Genomic DNA, 13,291 nt, shown 5'->3' on the forward strand with positions numbered 1-13,291 from the left:
TCTATTCCCTATTTTCTACATTTCTATATACTTGGATGTCTCATAGAACCCATCACAATGCCCTATATTTCATAACTATTGAACGAACAACGAAAATTGAATGAGTTCCCCATAGCCCATCACAAATAGGGTGTTGATAATTTTAGCTATGATGCTTTTCTCACCATATTCAAATTTTGTTATTGTCATATTTGGATCACACTAGTGTGTTGCTTCTGTGTGGACTTAGATGGCTGCTTGTTTGAGTATAAGCCTTTAAGACCAGACACTTATTCTGATTGATAGCAGGGCACCATCTACTTTCTTCACCACACTTTGCTGTAGGACCCTTATCTTCAATGATCATTTTATGAATGGTGTTGGGGGTCTTTTCTTTCTTAAGCATTATTTGTATTTTTGTCTTTATGCTATTATGTTTTCATCCTTACCACCTTAATGTGATTTAGTTTTATATTGTTTTCTGTTGGGTCTCCCAAGCTATGACGCACAGGAGGAGTAGTGTTGCATAATGATAATAACTGTTACAAGGGGATATAGGGAATACAGGGATGGGGGTGGTGGATGATAGGGAGGGAAAGGGGATTTCGGAAGTAAATAATGAAGATGGGAGGGCGCACTAGAATGGATTGTGATTGCATAACTTATTTTAAAGGCGATTTAACCATGGGGTGCGAGCTAAAATTGATGTGGTAATTGTACAATTCTCCTTGAAATGATTGAATTATATGATATATAAATTACTTGCCAATAAAACTGTTGGGGGTGGGGGAAGAAACTAGAATTAGTCTTCTAGATGAGTTTAATGTAATTTATATGTTCTAGCTTTGTTAAATATTTACTGAATAATCAGTTATTCTATATAGTTCTTATGCTGGTATCAGGTAAGCCAAGATAAATGTGACAGTCCTACTCATGCAGAACTCACTCAATTCATCAAGGATGTGTTGCTGGGGGATGGTAAATACAGAATGTAGTGGGGGCACAAAAAAGAAAGTAATTGTTTTTTACTGTGTATAAGAAATGTACATAATTAAACTAGAGGCTATGAAAGAAGCAGCAATTGTAGCACACAAACGTCTTGAATGTTTAGAAAATTGTTTTAAAACATTGACATGGCTACAGCATGCTCTAATGTTATGTAATGGAGTGGTAAAAGTCAAAGCAAACTCACTGCCATCCAGTTGATTCTGACTCAGTGACCCTGTAAGACAGAATAGAACTGCTCTTGTGGGTTTCCCAGACTGTAAATCTTTAGGGAGCAGAAAGCCTGAACTTTCTCCCCAGAGCAGCTGGTGGTTTTGAACTGCTGACCTTGCAATTAGTGCAACTTATAACCTGATAGCACAGTGGTTACATGTTGGGCTGCTCGCTGCAAGATCAGTTTGAACCCACCAGCTGTTCCTGGGGTAAAGATGACTTTTTACTGTCAAGTCTCAGGTAGTTTTGAATAGCCTGGGTTAAGCAGCTGAGATAGAATTTTTAAGAATTTAAAGATCATTTTTAAGTAGTTTGATTTCTGACAGATGCATATGTTTTCTGAACTTACTGATGCTGCCTGTCATCCTGGTGGATGAAATTCACCTAATAAGGACAATTTCTTGAAATTTGAATAGAGGTTGTTTAAAGGTTAGTTTCTTTTCTATTACTGGTGAGCAAAATTGGATGTGATGAAATGGGAAATAACCTGTTATTGTTGCAAATTGGTCTTTTGCATCTAATCCTGCCACAAATAAGGAAAGGTAGGTATAAGGATAATATAGACAGGGAGTCAACCTCCTCTCTAATTTGTATAACTTATACTTAAGAATTGCTGTTTTATATTTTGCCGAAAATGCTATAGACTCTGGTATATTGCCATTTTCTTTTTACTGACAAACACTGGTGTGATCTATAACTTTGATAAACCCTATTTTGTTGCTATTCTGATGCTAATTTATTTCTAATTAATTGGGAATAAATGACCAGAAGGATAACTCGCAGATTTGTGTCTTCCCAGTACTGCAAAGTAGAGGATTTATAGGGGGTGTAGTCTCAGGCCACGCAAGAGGTTTCAGATTCCTTCTAGATGTCTCTGCCCTTATTTTCTTTGCACAGTAAGTATACAACAGTGGTCAGAAGCACCTACAACAAGCTTACACGCTAGCTGAGATATGCAGTTACTTAAACAGAAGGCGCTAGCAAGCTATTTTTATGGGTAATTTCCAATTTGACATTGGGTGATTAGGCTTTTGTGGTTAAAGATTGATATTTTAGATAGGACAAATTAAATTTGTGGTAGAAAAATGCCTTTTCTAAACATGCTTTCTACAATTTACTTTTGGTATTCATTAAAATTTAGGTTGGTAGTCCTTAGGGTACTTAAGAATCATCTTTTCGGTGGCTGAGAATAAAGTGATTCTTGTTTTTGGGGTGGGAGATGGTAGGGCATGCTGTGCATATCATCACTGTCTGCACCATAGAACTGTAGAACAGATACGGGTGTAAGTCCAGGTTCTGCCACTTGCTTAAATATGACACGACTCAGCCTCAGCAACAGGATGGTTTCTGATAAGTTTTGAGTTAATGCATAATTAGTAAATGATATCTGATGGTAATGCCTAATGTTGACAAAAGGATTCTAAGAAAAAGTTTTGGTGGATATTAATGTAAACAATGGGAAACTAGACTACGCAGTGGCTTGATAATCGGTTGGTGACCCCTTTAGCACATTAGTTGATGTGGATTTTACCTCTAATACTATGTTGGGAAGCAAAAAGAATAGAGTTGCTAAAAACATTGCTTTCAGGCACATTGGAATTTAGCATTCTGTAAACATTTTAGAAAACGAGCTGAACAGAAGGCTTCAAAGGGCAGTTCCAAAACACAAAGTAGAACATTATAATAGAATATTGCAAAGACCTGTAGTTAAGAGAGGCAAAAGGGAAGAAAAAAATTGAGATTTCTCAAGCTGAGAGAACTGAACAAAATTCAAGCCTCAAGTTGTAATTACTGAAGAACGAGCAAAATATTGAATGACCCAGGAACCATCAAAAGAAGATGAAAAGAATACAGAGGCACTGTACTTAAAAGAGAAGTCCTGCTGGCACAAGGTCAGCAGTTCAAACTTACCAGCCACTCTTGAGAGAAAAGATGAAGCTCTCTGCTCCCACTAATCTTTAAGTTTCAGAAACCCAAAAGGTCTGTGGGTCGCTAATCCACAGCATTACCAAGGTGCTTTTGAACCATTTCAGGAGGTAGCATATAATCAAGGGCCAGTGGTATTGAAGGAGGGAACCTAGGCTGCACCAAAAGCATTGGCAAAAACCAAGGCTGAAGGCATTGGAACACCAAGTGAAATGTTTCTATAAATTGATGCAGCGCTAGAGGTTCACAGTAATCTCTGACAAAAAATTTTGATAGGCAGGTATCTGGTCAAGAGAAAGAGATCTTACCTGTGCCCATTCTGAAAAGATACACAACAGTGTGGGAATTATTAAATAATATTGATACACAAGTAGACTTTTCCTGAAGATACCGTATATACTTGAATATAAGCGGACCTGAATATCAGCTGAGGCACCTAATTTTACCACAGAAACGGCTTTTAAAATGTTCTGGGAAACGGCCTATACTCAAATATATACGGTAATTCAAAAATGATTACAGCAGTAAATTGGCAGTGAACTATCAGAAATTCAGGTTTTGCTTAAAAACTGCTGGGGTGATTTTCTGGGAATTCTATATAAAATTTAAGCTAATTTTGATTAATTACTGCCCCAATACAAGTTTGTAGCATCTCTTAATTACCAACAATTAACCAAATGATAATTATTGTTTATTCTAGCAGCAGGCATCACAGTCATGTTTCGATGATAGTGTTCTTAATTTGGTGCATGCCCTTCGGCTCAGGAGCCACTATTTTTTATTCCTTAAGAAAAGTTTGTGAATGAAAATACTCTGAATATACTTTTTCCTATAATTATCACTTGGATCTGAAAGGCTTTGAAGCTCAAATAAAACTATTAGCATGCCATCTAGAGGCAACCACTGATACAGTTTTCCTTTCTTTTCCCTTAAGGTATTTTGTTCCCTGTATGGTGGCAGACATTTTCTCAATAGGGAAGTAATATAATAGGTATATAGGGTGCAGTGTAAGCATAGCATAATAAGAGATATCTAATGAAGTTTTGAGAGGTTTGTTAAAGTTCTGGATAAATATTTGTGCTGTTCAAAACCTACCTTTTTGTTATGTTACAGTGGACTAGTGAAAGGGAGGGTAAATGGTGTGGTCTCCTATCCTGAGATTTCTTATGGGCTAAGTTCTTTCTGTTGTCTCCTTTACAGGATAATTTATACTTACTTATAATATGAACTAATATCTCTACTTCCTTTGTCTTCTTTTAATGACCTCTGTGATTCTGTGCTTCCCTTTACTGCCAACTTTTTTCCAAAGAGTTCTAGACATGACATCTATGTAGACAGATTACCTTACTCAAACCAAACTGGTTTCTGCTCCCACAACTTACTGTAACTTGTCTGTCAAGTTATCTCTATTCTCTCATATTTGCATCTGAGTCTTCCTTTTCTACAAATGATCAACTTCAGATCCATGGCTTCGAATAAACTGACAATCACAAATTGTATTCTTAATTTAGATTTCTATCCTGAACTCCATTCTACAAATGCTTAAAATACCTATACCTATCATATAGAAAAAGAGGAAGAAGTTCGACAAGATGGATTGAAATGGAGGCTTTAACAGTGGGTTTAAACAGAACAATTGTGAGGAGGGCATAGGAAGGAACAGGCTGTGTTTTGTTCAGTTGTACATACAGTTGTTATGAGTATACTCTATAGTCTATAGCCCCTAACAACAACATATGGGAAATAATTTCTTGTGACACTATGATTTAGGCTGTGGGCTGCTGAGATGTAATCAATTAAAATGGCTCATCTAGCCGTAATCTTTTATGTGATGTATTATGCTTGTGGCAGATAATCCCATTTTGGAGGGAGTTCTCTGCTAATAGGATTAAGGTAGAGGGGTGTGAACTTTAGTCTAGAGCAACGGTTCTCAACCTGTGGGTTGCGACCCCTCTGGGGGGTCGAACGACCCTTTCATGGGTCGCCTAAGATCATCGGAAAACACATTATTTCTGATGGTCTTAAGAACGGAGACACTGCTCCTCTATCTGTCTCCAGCTTGGTCCGCCCACATGCAGATACACCCACATACGAGTACCCTGGCGTGAAGGCTGTTACCTATGCTACACCATGCTTCAAGACAACATTTTATTGATTTGTAATTAGAAATAAATATTTCACAATATAGAATTGCACGTTTTGTGATTAATCACTAGGCTTTAATTATGTTCAGTTTGTAATAATGAAAATACACCCTGCATATCAGATATTTACATTACGATTCATAACAGTAGCAAAATTACAGTTATGAAGTAGCAATGAAAAGAATTTTATGGTTGGGGGTCAACACAACATGAGGAACTGTATTACAGGGTCGCGGCATTAGAAAGGTTGAGAACTGGTGTAGAGGATGTGAGCCAAGTCACTGCCCTTTGTTTGCAGATCAATAGGTAAACAAATCTATTCATCTGCATATAAGAACCATCTCAAATGCATGAACACAGAGAAAAGGTATAGGAAAGGAGATCATGAGACAGAACAGAGGAGCAGCGCTGAGACAGTGAGACTGAGACAAAGCAGAGGACTGGCTTCCTGGCCCACAGAGGCAGAGCACATGGCAGAGAGGTTGAGGATTTTAGAGACATTTGGCTCCTGCCTGAGGGAAAGGTGCTGCTGTGGACCATTGGCTGTATCCCTACTGTTTGCTGAGTTCTCTGTGACCATTGCATTGAGCCCATTGTAGGGTAGAGTAGCATGGGAAGAAGACTAGGTGAAGAACAAAGGAGTAACCTCTACCTGTGGCAATAGGGAAATCAGAGGAGATGAACATGGTCCCCACTGCCTTTTTGGAGCTGCTCAGTGGAAGAAAGATGAGACTACTCCTGTAGATTTACAGTCTTGGCAACTGTGCCGCTGTGTTAGAATTAGCTCAGTGGCAGTGGATTTGGTTTGGGAATTATTGTGGATAATCTTACATAAACGTAGGTGCTGAGAGTTTAACATTGTAGAAAATCCAACCAGTACCTTGAATTGATTATTTGTTATAGAAGGAATAACAGGCTACTGTAGTAGAAATGTAGCCATAGAACCAGTGTTAGGGTGGGTGGCTTTGGAAAGCTTTGTATCTCAATTTAATTGTTAATTCCTTAAATAGAACCTGATATGGGAAGAATAAGATGTGGGTCAAAACTTTCTGGTGGGAACAGCCATTGTGAAAGCCTAAAGTCCAGAAAGAACTTGCGGCACCTTACAAGAACTTAGAGGAATTATGGTTTTGCAGAAAAGGATTGAGGGCACTCCAGTGGTCAAGTCATGTTAGGACCCAGCAAGTCATGGTCAGTGTTTGGGTATAATCTTAAAGAAATAGTTGAAAAGTTTTACATGAGGGAATAATAGGATGATTTATGTTTTAAGGTTACTTTTGTTGCTCTCAGTACATGATGAAAATGTTTGTGAAATGGGGAGGTTTTTTACCCCAATTAACACAGTTTTGGAAACAGGCATGCACACAAGGGCTGATTTGTCCCCTGGTGATACAGGAGATATTCTAACCTGAGTTTTCTGATTCTGAGCCTTTATTCTTAATCTAGAACTTCTCAAATTTTAATAGATTTAATACCTTAAACAAGGATCTTGTTAAAATGCAGTTAGATTCTTCAGTTTTAGGTGGGCTCTGAGATTGTGCAGTTTAATAATTTAGATGATCTCAAAGTTGATCCTCTTTTTAGCCTAAGTTTAGAAAGGCATATTTATTACACAAAGTAGTTGCTTGCTGTGCAGAGTTGCACTTCTAACAAAGACGGTAGATTATTTCCGGGTATTTGTTTAGAAATTTTTTAAGTTAACAAATTTTTTTCATGTAATGGGTTTTAACTTCTTGGATAAACTTACATGATTAGCGATATAGTACAGAGCAGATGTTAAATTATAATTGGTTTGTGCTGTAATTGTATGTTGTTAAAAAAACTGATTTTTTTTTAAACAAGAACATCTTTGTGGTTACATAGTTTTTTATAATATTTAAAATTGGCTGATCTGTTTTAAACCAGTCCTACTTTAGGCTTTGGGGCCTTCCTGATTTTTCACTTTTATAAATGCTCACACAGAATGGAATCTTATGGCTGAATATTTCTGTATATTGTTCCAATTTTGTTTAGATAAATACTTACGGGTGGAATTACAAAGTTTTCTAGAACACACTGCAGAGTTACTGTGAGTTTTTCCATCTTGAGGTGTTCTTAAACATTGTGCACTCGCGGGGAGGAGACGAGCCCGTCAGGGTTCAGGGTAACAACGATGAAACATACAACTTTCCTCTAGTTCTTAAATGCTTCCTCTCCCCACTATCATGATCCCAGTTCTACCTTATAAATCTGGCTAGACCAGAGGATGTACACTGATACAGGTAGGAACCAGAAACACAGGAAATATAGAACAGATGACCCCTTCAGGACCAGTGGTGATATCTGGAGGGTGGAGGGAAGGTGGGGTAGAAAGGGGGAACCGATTACAAAGATCTACATATAACCTCCTTCCTGGGGGATAACAGAAAAGTGGGTGAAGGGAGATGTCAGACAGTGTAAGATATGACAAAATAATTTATGAATTATCAAGGGTTCATGAGGGAAAGGGCAACGGGGAGGGAGGGGGAAAATGAGCTGATAGCAAGAGCTCAAGTAGAAAGCAAATGTTTTGAGAATGATGATGGCAACAAATGTACAAATGTGCTTGACACAATGGATGTATGTATGGATTGTGATAAGAATTGTATGCGCCTCCAATAAAATGATTTTTTTAAAGGCAACATTGTGCTCATTTATTTTCCATTAAGGATAAATTGTTTGGGAGGGTGGTCATTTTAATTTTGAGTTAATTTAGTTTCAAGGTTATGGCCAGTTATCTGAAGAAATTCTATACCCTTTCCTACGTCATAGCTGTGCCTCTTGAATTGTCATGGCTCCAGAGTTTTTACTTTCAAGTATTTTCCATACTCTTAAACTTAGTATTGTATATATCAATGAATGTATATTTGAAGATTGCTGCTTTAAGATCTTTAAAATTTTTCTTTTCAGATCATAAAGCATATAATCGAAAACATGAAAGTAGACAGAACTAAACTGAAAAAGACACCCACTGAGGCTGTAAGTATCCAAAATTTTGCTCTGCCTGCCTTTTTTTATTTCAGAAAAAGTCCCTGTGATCAGCTAGTCATACTGATCTTTCAAATATGCCATTACTCATATAAACATATTACAATAACTAACTTTTCTTGATTTTCCCTTAATTAAAAAAATAAAGACTATTATGGGAAGTGAGCCCTCAACTAGTCTTTATAGCTAGCTGCTATTCCTAGAACACAATAAGGTATAAGTGAAAGGATAAAAATAGATTCAAATGCTGACTAGTTGAAGGATCGTTCTCAATTTTTTTCTCTTTACATTGTGTATTGAGTGGCAATGTCAGTTGATTTTAGGTTAATAAAGTTTAAGCTTCCATCCAATATTCTGTTAGCTAGTTTGAACTTCTGAGGTTAAGAAACATTAACGTTGCCATTTTTATTCCAACTCATGGTATGGCTATGTATTTCAGTAGAACTGTACTCTTTAGGGTTTTCAATAGCTACGGTTTTGGTAATAGAACAGCAGTGCGTTCATGGAGGACCCATGTGTTCAGAGATGCAACACTGTAGGGTTTTCAAGGCTGTGACTTTTCACAAACAGGTTGCCTTAAGGTTGCCAGGCTTATCTTCTGAGGCACCTCTGGGTGGGTTCTAACTCAGCATTAGGTTGTACATTCCAAGATCACAGGCTTGTAGCTTCAAGGAAAATAATAATACTCCCAATAATGAGTGTGAGAGTTTTTGTTAGTTTAATATTTGAAAAAAATTAAATAGCTTGAGGGAAAAGTATTCCACAGTACTAATTTGTATCACACACATATAATACATATATACATACAAATATATATATATTTAAAAGTTTATTGGCTTTACAACATTCGTCTGCTTGTACCCTCCATTTTGTTATTGCATTGTCAGTGTGATTCTTACTGAGCGTCGGACATGTTGAATATTTTTCATATCAGTTAGATACTTTGGTTTGCTTTTTGTTAATTTGTTTATTTATGGGTACAGTGTGCTTTATTAATAGTACACACATTGTTGGGCTCTCTCTCAGGGATGGGATATTCTCAGTGTGTTGGGTGATCGAGTTGGAGCAAGACTCCCCGGCAGCTGACAGCATTTCTCTTCTTCTGGTGCTGTTGCCAAAGCTGGTGGTCCCAAGGGCTGAGCCTTGGTGACTGCCAGGCCACTATTACACGCCCTGCTTTGCTATGTCCCTTGGGGCTTCTGATTCTTTCCAGGTGCTGCTCAGGGAACACCACACACATATCCAACATCAAGTGGGGCATTATGGAAGCACTCATAACCACAATTAATGCCAACATTGCCACCCAGAAGACTATGGGTAGCCTCTTGGGGATACTTTAGCACAATGGCTGTGGGCTGCCCAGAATATCATCCTCATATCTACTGGTGCTACCAAGGCTATGGACAAGGTTATCCCTGAGCAGAATAGGAAACTTACTAGTATGGACTTCTGTGTTTCCATCCCTAGTTATGTCAGTTGTGGATCTGACCTGTTGCCTAGAGAAAGCTGCCAAGTATGATGACATCAAGGTGGTGAAGGTGTCTGATGGTCCCCTAAAAGGCATCTTGTGCTACAATGAAGACTAGGTTGTGGCCTGGGACTTTAACAGTGCACCCAACTCTTCCACCTCTGATGCTGGGGCTGGCATTGCCCCAGTGACCCCTTTGTCGAGCTTATTTCCTGGTATGACAATGAATTTGGCTGCAACCAACAGTCCACATGGCCAATAATCCACATGGCCTCCAAGGAATAAGAGCCCCTTGGGGTTAACCTTAATGGCATTGCTAAATATATAGGTGGTGGTATTTCTATTTTCAGAAGATGACACATTTCAAAGACGGAAAGAGTCACCTGTAACTGAGCACTTATCCCAAACCAAACTGACTGTCATCGAGCCAATTCCAACTCAACGGTGACCTAATTCTAACGCCCAGCCTTTTTAAAAATAGTATGTTGCCTCTCAATATTGTAGCTCCTATTAAGGTGGGGCAAGTGGTTTATGTAGGTACCATAAAGAGATGGGAGCTTTGAGTCTCTGAGGTAGTTATTAACTATTTTTCTGGTAAGAAAACTGATGGAAAGGTTCGACTTATCATCAAGCAGCATGAAGCCAAAAACTGAGCCCAGATTTTTTTGTTTCAAATCCAGGCTCATTCCCAGGATACTATACTATCTTTAAGGAGGAGGCCTGATGGTGGTAGTGGGTTACACATTGGGCACGGTCAGCAGTTTGAACCCACACCCTTCCATGGAAGAAAGATGAAGCTGTTTGCTTCTATAAGATTTGTTTCAGAAACCCAGTGGGGCAGTTCTACTCTGTCCTGTCAAATTGATGTGAGCCAGTCAACTTGATGACAATGGATTTTCTGGTTATATTTCCTTTACAGAGATAGAAGACCAAGTTTTACACTTCTCCCAGTGGCATTCATTGGTAGAAGGCTTTAGATCCCAGGCCTCATTCCTTGCCCCTACTCTTCACTTTCAGAACATTGACTATAAACTCTTAATTTACTCCTTATTAACCTGACAATAGGCTTCTACATCAATATAAGAGTATAGGTATGTAAAGAAATCTAATTGGGGATCTCAAATAAGAACGGAGTCCTAGTTTTATAAAGTTCAGAAGCTCTTGACCCTCATTAATGTTGCATAGAAACATAGCTAATACTTACCTTCACCTTTAATTGTGAATTCATTAAGGCTTTTCAGTATTCCTCTGATTCCATCAGTTCTGATGAACTTTCACCTGATAGAGTCTTTAATTTAAAAAGAGATCTTTAAGTTATTTCCTGCATTTATACTCTCTGGGCCCTTCCAAGTATTTTGCCTACATCTACAGATTTATTCATGGCTTGAAAAAAATTGCAAAGATGGATTGTTGGGCTATAAAATATTTTATCATGAGATTTCAATTTTAGTTTTTTGTAAAGTCACTTTATGAGTATGTGGACCTTAAGCTGTTCTTTTCCCATTCTCCCTCTTTCCATCTCTTTTCATAATTCAAAGCACTCTTTGTAAGTAACCACTTTGTTTTCCTCAGCCTGCAGACTGCAGAGCCTTAATAGACAAACTCAAAGTTTGTAATGATGAGCAACTCCTCTTGGAACTACAGCAGATCAAAACATGGAATATTGGGAAGGTATGTGAACATTCATTAGACGTTGCTCAAAGAAATGAAAGTCTATTAGAATTATTCATGTTCTTATAACACCATCCTCCTAAAAGACAATTCACTAGACTAGTATGGCATTTTATATGCACTGATATGGGAAAAGAAACCTCGGGGGGTAGACTAATTTAACAATCATGTAATAAGCATCTTGTATACCTGCTGCACCTCTAGTCCAATGGCTTTCAGTCTGAATGGTTGTTGCCAAGGAAATTTTTGAGGAAAAAATTGTGAAAGCATTTTTACCAGATGAGAAATAATAGCACAGACAATAGCAAAATATCTTAAACCCTTAATTTGATTTTAACTTGTAGTGTAAAACTTTTTTCTTTATATAACTAGAGAAAGATGGACTTTACTGATCAAATAGGTCCCAATGGAAATGTTTGTAGAACTCAAAATGTAGTTAGAATTCTTTTTCTGAATACCGAACTACAAGTTTTGAGGCATTTACCTAGTGTTAATCATATTTTATCTTGCTAGGTCTAGCAATGAATTGAGGCCCACATAGCTCAGGGTGTGATCTTTTTTGTATGGGTTTCTGTACTGGTTAGGAGTTGAACAGAAGTGAAGATGGGGGAAGTGACCTCCTCTAGGTCTCGTTCTCAATAAGCAGTCTATTGCAAGAAAGCTTGGTCAAAAGGCACCTGCATGGTACTTTTACCTTATTTTTAAGTTTTCATTTTCTCCCTTTCAGTGCGAGTTATATCACTGGGTGGATTTGTTGGATCGTTTCGATGGAATTTTGGCAGATGCTGGACAGACAGTGGAGAATATGTCCTGGATGCTCGTGTGTGATAGGCCAGAAAGAGAGCAGCTGAAAATGCTTCTCTTGGCTGTGTTGAACTTCACAGCTTTGCTCATTGAATACAGCTTTTCCCGGCATTTGTACAGTTCCATAGAGGTAGGGGAATTTCAAGCATTTGATCTGTTATTAACTAGAATTGATACTTCTTTCTGATGACTGACTTTTTACTTTTCATTATGGAGTTGTGGTTTTTTCAGGATGTCACAGTGATGTAGAATATTTTACATCTATAGATAAATCTTTCACAGGATTGTTTGGAAAGTTCTTCACTATCATCTTCACCCTGCGTTTTAAGACTTAGGAAATGAATGAAAGGTAATAATGGACATATTGGAAGCATTCCAGGACATTTTCAAGAATTTATTTTTTGTTTCAAATTCTTACCTTAAGCATTATTAGAAATGGTTTGATTTTCATGACATTAATGTGCTTACTACACTTTGAAATCCGTGTACCACTCTACAGTCCCCTCTCCCCCTTCTTACCAGAGTAAATATTAGTAGCTTTCTATATGTCCTTAAAGAATAAAATGTGCATGGGAGTCAGCAAGCTTCTGAGTAAAAAACATACAAAACTCTTTTAGTCTAGCTTTAGATTTTTAAAAAGTAAATGAAATCATGTGTCAGCTTTCCTAAGTCCGGTAAGGAAAAAACTGAGAACAGTATCAGAACAAAGACATAGAAAGAAAACGATTTTGGTAAAAATAATGGGATAAATGAACTATAATGACCTAGCAGACAGCTTTTAGTAGGCCATGAAAACGAAATGGATTCTTTTTGAGAGGAAGTCCATGATCTTTTGGATAACCAGAAATTTGAAAATTCCTAGGTTAGTTTCCAGTTGAATTACATTGATTTTAACCCTGACTTGAGTACTTCAATATATTTGTAAATTTTCATTGTATTAGCGTACCAAACATAATCACTCTCAGGTAATTTTTAAGCACATACTATACTAGTTATATATACAGAACGGATAATAGCTATTGATATTTTGACTATATCAAAAAGAACCTGTGTTTTAGTGAGTTCCAATTTTATA

At 37.5% G+C, this 13,291-nt stretch overlaps 1 protein-coding gene across 1 annotated transcript in view; it reads left to right on the forward strand.

Moving 5' to 3' along the window:
* HUWE1 (HECT, UBA and WWE domain containing E3 ubiquitin protein ligase 1) overlaps positions 1–13,291 on the forward strand; it is a 155,401-nt gene that overhangs the window by 23,697 nt on the left and 118,413 nt on the right. Inside the window, exons 4-6 of the mRNA XM_045288269.1 lie at positions 8,196–8,264; positions 11,314–11,412; positions 12,140–12,346. Of these exons, the coding sequence (XP_045144204.1) occupies positions 8,220–8,264; positions 11,314–11,412; positions 12,140–12,346 (351 nt within the window). The 5' untranslated portion in view covers positions 8,196–8,219. The remainder of the gene's footprint in view (positions 1–8,195; positions 8,265–11,313; positions 11,413–12,139; positions 12,347–13,291) is intronic.

The sequence above is a fragment of the Echinops telfairi genome, unplaced genomic scaffold (assembly GCF_000313985.2).
Source record: "Echinops telfairi isolate 266 unplaced genomic scaffold, ASM31398v2 ScPeMD7_19;HRSCAF=73, whole genome shotgun sequence".
Classification (NCBI taxonomy): domain Eukaryota; kingdom Metazoa; phylum Chordata; class Mammalia; order Afrosoricida; family Tenrecidae; genus Echinops; species Echinops telfairi.